Source organism: Ornithorhynchus anatinus, chromosome 9, assembly GCF_004115215.2.
Source record: "Ornithorhynchus anatinus isolate Pmale09 chromosome 9, mOrnAna1.pri.v4, whole genome shotgun sequence".
In the NCBI taxonomy this organism is placed as follows: domain Eukaryota; kingdom Metazoa; phylum Chordata; class Mammalia; order Monotremata; family Ornithorhynchidae; genus Ornithorhynchus; species Ornithorhynchus anatinus.
In genome coordinates, this window is record NC_041736.1 from 54,123,369 (window position 1) to 54,132,388 (window position 9,020).

The 9,020-nt window shown below is 48.4% G+C and overlaps 1 protein-coding gene across 5 annotated transcripts in view; it reads left to right on the forward strand.

Moving 5' to 3' along the window:
- The window catches only part of PUS10 (pseudouridine synthase 10), a 58,135-nt gene extending 50,697 nt beyond the window's left edge, over window positions 1–7,438 (forward strand). For all 5 annotated transcript variants that reach the window (XM_029072229.2, XM_007672041.3, XM_029072224.2 and 2 more), the window contains 3 exons: window positions 629–771; window positions 3,218–3,317; window positions 6,841–7,438. In XM_029072229.2, coding sequence (XP_028928062.1) covers window positions 629–771; window positions 3,218–3,317; window positions 6,841–6,879 — 282 coding nt within the window. In that variant the 3' untranslated portion in view covers window positions 6,880–7,438. The remainder of the gene's footprint in view (window positions 1–628; window positions 772–3,217; window positions 3,318–6,840) is intronic.
- The last annotated feature ends 1,582 nt before the right edge of the window (window positions 7,439–9,020 follow it).

A 9,020-nucleotide genomic window follows, 5' to 3' on the forward strand; every position in this document is an offset into this window, starting at 1 on the left:
CGTCTTCGGCACAGCTTTGGCCTGGGAGGGTTCACCCTCCGTCGGCTGGAGGTGCTCTGTTAAGGAACGAGAAGGATTGACTAGGTACTTGGGTATTCGCCACCCTCCCTTTCCCGCACACAACCTCCCCATAGCCCTTAAGCACGTATCCTTAAATTCTACTGCTTCCCTACCTGAAATTTACTTCAGTGTCTGTCTCCCCGGCCTGATCGTAGCTCCTTGAGGGCAGGGATCCTCTCTACTTAGTCTCCCAAGCGCTTAATAAGTACGCTGTACAGAGTAAGTGCTCAGTAAGTACTTTTGATTGATTGCCACTTTGGCAGCACAGGCAGGACTGGGTGGGAGCTGTGTCCTGGGTTTCCCATTTGTGCCCAGCTGTTCTTCAGTTTCTACCATGGCAGAGCACAACTGGATCAATCTTTATTAGCCTTCCCCCTCTGAGGGAGGAGTCATCGCCCCCGGGTAGGAAAGCCCAAGTGAAAAAGGGGGCATGTGGGTGGCCGAAGGGGCAGATAAGTCCTAGGCCGACCTCCTGACTACGTGTCTGGTGCTCAGCCCGGGTTCCCCTTCACCCTGAAGGAGAAAAGCTATGGGTGGCCCCTCAGTGTGGTATTGTCTTTTTCACTAGGACTTGAAGATTGACCAGAAGACTCCACTGCGAGTTCTTCACCGAAGGCCCTTGGCTGTAAGAACTCGGCTCATTCACACCATGGAAACCCAATATATAGACGAGCATCACTTTCGCCTTCGCTTGAAGACCCAGGCTGGAACGTATCCTTTTGCCTACATAGAGAAAATTCCTCCAGGGTTATCTCCGAAATGTTTCCGGTTGGGGAAAAATAATTGGCTGAACTTTGCTTTAAATTTCTGTTCAAAGCATCTCTACCTCTTTGAATAGTGAGCCAGAATACAAACAATTATATTTAGTGCTGACTGTGCTAGGGGTGTGGTGAATATAAGGTTATTGGATTGGGCTCAGTTCTTGCCCCATGGGGGGCGGGGGTGGTCACCACCTTATTCTCATTTTACAGATGAGAAACTGAGGGCCAGAGAGGTTAGGTGACTTGCTCAAGGTCACCCTGCAGGCCAATGGCAGAATTGGGACTAGAATCCCTGTCCTTTTTCCCCCAACCCACACTGCCTCCCATTTCAGTTTCCAATTCTCAAGTAAGCTCAATTTTCTGAGGTTTGCAAGGAACCCTTTCCATGGAATCTTTTAAGTCTCAAATCCATCCCAGATTCCAATCTGTTCCCCGATTTAAAAAAATTGACCAATATATTGATGTGAAGATGTAGAGAGTCAATCTGATCGCTGCTGCTTTGCAGGTGGATTTTTACCCCGACTAGTAGTCAACTCACTGTGTTATAAAAAGGAAATATGAAGAAATTGCAAATGAAAGTGAACATCCTTTTCTTCACCAGGCCCAGAAGCCCCTAGAGGATCCGGGATTCTTTAAAATCACCTCGCCAGCCATTCACTTAGAGTGAAATGTTAGTCTGCTTTAGGGTGATAGATTTGTCTCAGGCAGGATGTGCTGACATGAACTGTAAGCTCAATGTGGGCACGGAATAGGTCTGTTTTTATAGTATTGTACTGTCCCAAGTGCTTAGTACAGTGCCCTGCACTAAGTAAGCACTTAATAAATAGGAATGAATGAATGAATGGATGACGGCCCACAGCCCTGGGTCTGCTTGCCTCCTCCTTCTCAATCACCCTTGTAGCCCACGCGGGCTCTTTTAATCCAAACGTGTGCAGACCTGTCCTGCCGGAGGGCTCATGCTGGGCTTGTGGGGGGCTCTGAAAGTTGGAATAAGCAAGGAGGCAACCCACTGCCCCCAAATCCCTGGACATTATGGGAAACCCTTTCTTGGAGTGACTTTTTGGGTTAGAGTCAGGGAATTAGCATTGGGGAAAATATGGGAAGTTATAGCAGTAAAGCTAGGAATGGTGGGGAAAGGACCATTCCTTGGCAAATGCAGTGTTCTCCATTTGTATTCTGGTTCAAAACGTTAGACGAATCAGCTGTGCTCCACTCTTTTGTTTCTGTAAAATGATGCTGCCACACCTAAATATCCTGCAACATCAGTTCATGCTATTCCCCTCTCTGCTCCATGAACACTCCCCAAATACCTGCTCGTTAATTGACTAAATGATCCATCTTCAAACCAGATCCTGAATTTACCTTCCAGCCACTTGTCTTGATATCCTCAAACCAGCCAAAGGCTTCCTCTGCCTCTGCATTCCAAATTTTTGCCCATTTCACGGTCCACCGCCAGGACCCTACTCCGGCCCAGTTGACCGACCATTTCTCCACATTGGGGCCCTGGTATCTGGGCTGATTCATGCCTGAGATCCCTGGGGCCCGTCCTGGTCTGATTCATGCCTGAGACCCAGAGCTTTCAAAATTTCTCATCTGCTTAGGCCTTCCCACGTGATTCACATATCCCTGCTCCTGGAAATGGCCAGCAAAGAGGCGTTGTGGGCTCTCTGACTCCTCCCAACTTTCCAGGGCTAGTGAAGGGACTCTCCCTTTCCACCCGAACCCTTGCCCATCTGCCTGGCAGAGCCTAGCCAAGCCTGGTCAGAGCATTGCCTGACAGCCCAGAAAGGGTTCTCATTGACTAAGGCTCCAACCGCCGGTCTTAGAAACCTCAAACTTACTATCTCCTCTTTGAATTTCTATTTCCCCCGCCAGGAAGCACTTTGCATTTCCTCTCACACATGCATCTCCTCTCCAGGGCTCCTCTGAGCCTCAAAATACTCTTACTGAAGCCTGCGTCCTTCCCCCTGAGGTGCAGTGCTTGGCCACAGTGTGGTCGGGACTGCCGCACCTGTTCAAATCTAAGCGCCTAGGCTGGTCTGAAGGGCCTTGCAAACGTGCAGGGCTGTGGTGAATGTCGTCCCAAGAAACATGGCAGGGTGCCAGCCCGGGGAGAGGCGGTGGCAGACGGCGGGTAGTGAAGGCCCCGGTCCCCAGAGTGCTCACCTCCCCCTTCACAGGTACCTGCCTCTGGGACTCAGGGGCTGCTCACAGGGCCCGGCTGCTAGGGCCGGAGCTGTAAGACACGCAACACCGATCCCCGGCCAGAAAACCGCTTCAGAGCATTTCTGCTTTGGGGTTTACCATTTCCCCTTCACCTGTGTGATGCCGCTGGGCTGTTGGCACTGCCCGACCACAGTCGTTTTCCTCAGCTGACCCTTCCTCCTGGCCTCCAGCTACATCAAGGAGTTTGTCCACGGAGACTTCGGCAGAACCACGCCAAACATCGGGTTCCTGATGAACGGGACAGCCGACATCTTGGAGCTGGACGTGGAGGTAATGTTTCCGGTCGGCTGGCCGAGCAGAGGTGGAATGAAACAATCGGGTGGCCAGAGGAGGAAGAGCTCCTCAGCTTCTTGGGCCCTCCTGCCCTTTGTCGGTTCTTTTCCCCCGGGTGCTACAGCCCTCAACACCCCTAAGGCTCTTGCCCATCACCAACCCCTCACTCGCTCTGGAGGCGGGGAAGGCCTGCTTACAGGGATGACCAATTGGAAGATTTTTGGGTTCTCCCAGCTCCCATCCACAATTCCAAGAGGTCACTAAGTCTATTTCCAAGTCCCATCCCCAAAAGGAGGCTCCAGAGCTGAGATCCCAGCCAGACAGGGACGCGAGAACTGAAATGGAATGGGATTTAGCCACCGTCACCATAGCATCCGGCTCAAAGGGTCGGCGCTTGGCTGTGAACACTGGCCTGTCCCCTCTGTAGGGCTGGGGTGGTTGGCGGGGAAGGGGCCTTGCTGTTTCTACTCTACCTCTGGCCCCTCACTGCAGATGCGGTCTGCCACACCCACTCATCTCTGCCCTCAGCTTCCAGCCTAGTGGAGGGGCTCAGTCCCACTGCCTCCAGGGCCCCATCGGAGCTAGGTCAGAGCCCCTTGGCTGGCTGAGAGGCTGCTTCCAATTGGTTCATTACCCTGGTTCAACTGCCAAAGAAACCAGCACCTCCTTTCCATGCTAACCGTAGCGATGGAAGCGATGGAAGTGAACAACGAAAGTGCACAGGCCTAGGAGTTAGGGGACCTGTGTTCTAATCCTGTCTCAGCCACCTGCCTACTGGGTGACCATGGGCAAGTCACTTAACTTCTCTATACCACCATTTCCTCCCATGTAGAATAGGGATTCAGTACCTGCTCTACCCCTTTCTTAGACTGTGAGCCCCATGTGTGACAGGAACTATGTCTGGCCTGATTAGCTTGTATCTACTCCAACATTTAATTCAGTGCTTGGCACATAGTAGGCACTTAACAAATACTTCAATGCTAAAGATAATGATTGCTATTATTATTATTAATGAAGAATGATTCTCAGGGAGAGGGCTGGGTCAGTCGGTCCCCGACACCACCGTGCTGTGGAGATCTGATGGTTGCCACTTTGTGGCAGCAGTCCAGGGTAAGGACAGGAGGGGGGATGATATAGGCCCCTGAGGGAAACCCTCGTGCTACAGCACTGGCTTGGAACGATGACAGTGCTGATCATCTTCCTTCTGAAACGGTGACGTCAGGGCCCAAGAACCTACGCAGAGGAATCGATGACGGTGCTGGTGGTTTACTTGGTGCCAACTGTGCTGTCTCACCCCTTCCAGTACGTGCCCGCTGGGGTACAGAGGACCACGAACCAGTGGAGGGGAGGAACGTAACAGATGTCCCAGCTAAACTACCTGCAGCTAAAGTGACGAAGGCCCCAGGCTGCACTGTGCTAACCAGCTTGCGTGGCTACTGCTGTCCTTTTTATTTTTCTTTTCTTTTTTAAATGGTATTTGTTAAGTGCTTACTTTGTGCCAGGCACTCTACTAAGCGCAATGATAGGTATAAGCTAATCAGGATGGACACAGGCCCAGTCCCGCAAGGGGCTCACCGTCGTAATCCCCATTTTACAGAGGTAATTGGGCACAGAGAAAAGAAGTGACTTGCCCAAGGTCACAAAGCAGACGAGTGGCAGAGCTGGGATTAGTGTCCTTCTGACTCCCAGGTCCACACTCTATCCACTAGACCACACTGCTTATCTGTGCTGCTCTTTACCCCAATTATTATTGTTTACTGTTCCCACCTGCCAGCCCTTTTCAGGGATCCTGTGGAGCCCAAATACCCCCCAACCCCGCCCCGGCAGAGAGCTGGGTGGTGCTTCGCTCAGAAACCTTTAGAGGAACATTCTGCCGGAGTACTAGTATCTTGAGCGATTTGTATCTCCCCAAAGCACTTTCCCATCAGGTCACCATTTTATCCTTATGACATCCCTGGGAGGAAAGGAGAAGTAGGTTGAGCCTTATTTTTAGATGAGGAAACAGACTCAGGGAGATGATTGTACAGACTCATATGTTGGGCCAGTGGCTGAGCCCAGGCCTCTCTGAACACTGTTCCCCCAACCTAGTTTGATCCTTAAAGGAAGAGCCTGGCGCTGGGAGATGGATTGAAATGTCCAGGAGAGAGCCGTGGGAAAGCGAGGGTTTCCCAAGGGGACAAGCAGCAGATAAACCGTAGTAGCAAATGTGATAAAGAACGCTTTAAGAACTCCAACCCCCCTCCCGCCAATACCTGATAAACATGGAGTCAGTTAAAGCCGCAACTCTCCCACCTCCAGGGACAGACTAAAATGCATATGCAGAGTGACTTTATGGGCAGTCTCCAAGACTGTACTTCAAACTAGGTTTCTTCCTCTGTGGTAACTTACCGGTTTCTTTCTTTGCTCTCTCGTCGTTTCAGTAGCAGTGTGGCCTATGGGCCTGGGCGTCATAGCACCTGGGTTCTAATCCCGGCTTCACCACCTGTCTATTGTGTGACTTTCGGCAAGTCATTTAGCCTCTCTGTGCCTCAGTTTCCTCATCTGTGAAATGGGGATTAAGACTGAGCCCCACGTGGGACATTAGCTTTCAACTTGATTAGTTTAAATAATAATAATCATTAATAGTAGTAGTAATTAATAATAACTGTGGTATTTGTTAAATGCTATTTGCCAGGCTCTCTTCCAAGTGCTGGGTTAGTTACAAGATAATCAGGTTGGACACAGTCCCTGCCCCACGTAGGGCTCAGAGTCTTAATCCTCATTTTACAGATGAGGGAACCAAGCCACAGAGAAGTCAACTGAGTTGCTCAAGGTGTCAGAGCAGACAAGTGGCAGAACTGTGCTCTGTCTACTAAGCTATACTGCTTCTCTGTCTACCCCAGCACTTAGTATAGTGCAGTGCTTAACAAATACCATTAAAAAACCCCCCGACAAACCAGTATTGGTAGTAGTCATAATAGAACAATTGCAGATGGAGGTGGGGCGTTTTGGGAGAGAGGTGTCCGTGGTGGTGTTATGGGTCGGAGACGACGCGACAGCACAAGGCAAGACTAGTAGTAGTCATACACCGGCATTTAGTAAAATGCAGTGCTCAACAAATACCGTTAAAAAAAATTGGCAGTACTTGTAGTCATCGTAATAGTAATAATGTTGGTATTTGTTAAGCACTTACTGTTGCCCAACACCATTCTAAGCGCTGGGGTACATACATGGTAAACAGTTTGTCCCATGTGGAGCTCACAGTCTTCACCCCCATTTTACAGGTGAGGTCACTTAGGCCCAGAGAAGTTAAGTGACTTGCCCATGGTCACACAGCTGACAAGTGGCAGAGCTGGGATTAGAACTCATGACCTCTGACTCCCAAGCCCAGGCTCTTTCCACTAAGCCACGGTGCGTCCTAGTGATAATAGTAGCAGCAGCAAGAGCATCTTTTGAGCAGGGGCTGGGTGCGGTGCACTAAGGGAAGCACTAACCAAAGCCATGTCCGCTTTTACTGACATGTGGCTTTCCTCCTCTCTAGTCCGTTGATGTGGACTGGCCTCCTCCTCTAGATGATTAGAAGATTTCAAGTCGGGATGAAGACGAGCAGCTGATATCTGAAAGGCTGCGGATAGCCCATCCACGCACCCGCCCACCCTGACGCCTCTTTGTGACTCTTTGGATCACATTGATCTATCCGGGTCTCGTCAGGTTGCTTTCGAAAGCCCCAGTTTCCTTAAGAGTCCATCGACATTCCACGTCTAAATTGGGATGAGCTCATTGGTCGTGACTGTGCTTGTTTTTCTGCCCCGGCTATAAAGCGGTAGCTTTAGAGCAGAGGATGTATTCATTTAGTGTTTTTTTTGTTGTTGTTGTTGGGGTTTTTTTTTCCTAATTCTTTCATTTAGAGAGGTGAGCATACCACAGGATATATGCATTGACATATTTGGCAAGGCAGATTGGCTCTGCTTTCTCCGGGCAGCTCTGCTCAAAGCGAAGTTCCCCTCCCGCAAGCTAGCCCCACTGCTTTTTGTCTAATAGTGTTCACAAGCCAGAGGCTGTCTGCACAAAACCAGAGCCCTATCAGATCAACATTCTAAGAAGTCAACTGCTAATCTGAGATCTTTTTTTTTAATACAGTTATTACTAATTCGAGGTAATTTAACAATAGTTTTGTGCTGGTTTTATTGTTGTGGGATATCTGGCACAACTCCTAGAAGATCCAAGTGAGCCTGGTGTTAAAATAGGCCATATTTTTATTCACCATTTCCTGTGCAGAGAAGTAGAAAGCCTCACAAGCACTGGCCATATAAAGCGTCCTACACGATGAGCTGCCGGAGCCATCTTTAATTTGTGATTTAATTTTAATGAGTACTAAAATGTGAAAGTAAAGCCTGCTCATTGTGAAATCCACGCTCAAGATTCTCTCCTACCTCTCTAAGACCTTCCACTGAGCTTTCTCTTTTAGCTCTTTTAGCAATTCCTTTCACTAACGGAATAAATTGTGGGGGCTGGGGCACATTTTGGGGGCCAGGTGGACTTTAAGGGATATTTTGAATTAAGTTCATGAGGACTTAAGGTAGAAATGACTTAGGGGCTGTGATCCAAATTTAGAATCATAGGGGTGTAAATAAAAATGATAAAAAAAAAAGGATTAGTTACCACATCTGGAACAGATGATGGTTTTACTCTGTTAGATTGGGAACCCCGTGCGCACCAGAGATGGATTATCTTCTGTCTACCCCAGCACTCAGCCTAGTGCTTGGGCCCAGAGGAAGCACCTAATAAACACCATCACTCTGATGGCATCTAAGGGATCAAAAAATGAATGGTTCTAGAATTGGATGTTGAATGAAGAGAAAAGCTCCCTCTCCCTGCCCACTCTCTCTCTCTCAATCTTGGAAGTGGGATCAGGCTGCCTGTGACACTGTATTAAGTAGGTAGTGTCCTTAGAAGTAAGGTTGTGGTCAGGTTCCACCCGTATTTTGGGAGGAGAGAGGAGGAGAAAGCGTAATAAAATAGGAGAGGCCCAGCTAAAAGAGAAAGCTGAGTGGAAGGTCTTAGGCAAGAGAGAGTCTATGTGTGGATTTCACAATGAGCAGGCTTTACTTTCACATTTCAGCCTTATGTGGAGTTTAAAGAGTAGAATTCTCTCCTTTTGCCTTAAGTCGGCAGCAGGAGCTTATTTTAGAATGCATGTGACTGAGTTAGTCACTTTTTTCCACTTCTACCTCCAAACATGGGTTCATGAGTACTAAAAAGCAAACTTCATATTTCCTCCCGAAATCAAAAGTCAGATTTTTTAGTTCTCTTGAAACTAATGAATTATGAAGAATTTCACTTACCAATTATAAAGTATGTGTAAGTTTCTGTGATGAGCTTTCTGCCCCTAGAAATGAAGAAGGAAAAGGCCAAGAGTTTTTTGGTAAAATGAAAAATACTTCACTGAGGAATATTTCTCATTGGATGACCCTCATCAAGGGCTACAAAAGTGGTCTGGGCACTTTCAAAGATAATTTTGCACTTCTCTTATCCCAGGGTCTTAATTTATGGTGGGATTGGGGTTGGTTTTTTTTGGTAAATGGTACTCGTTAAGCACTTACTATGTACCAAGCACCGTACTGAACTCTGGAATACAAGATCATTAGGTTGGATGGCAGTCCACGTCCTACATGGGGTGCACAATCTTAATCCCCCTTTTACACATGAGATAACTGATGC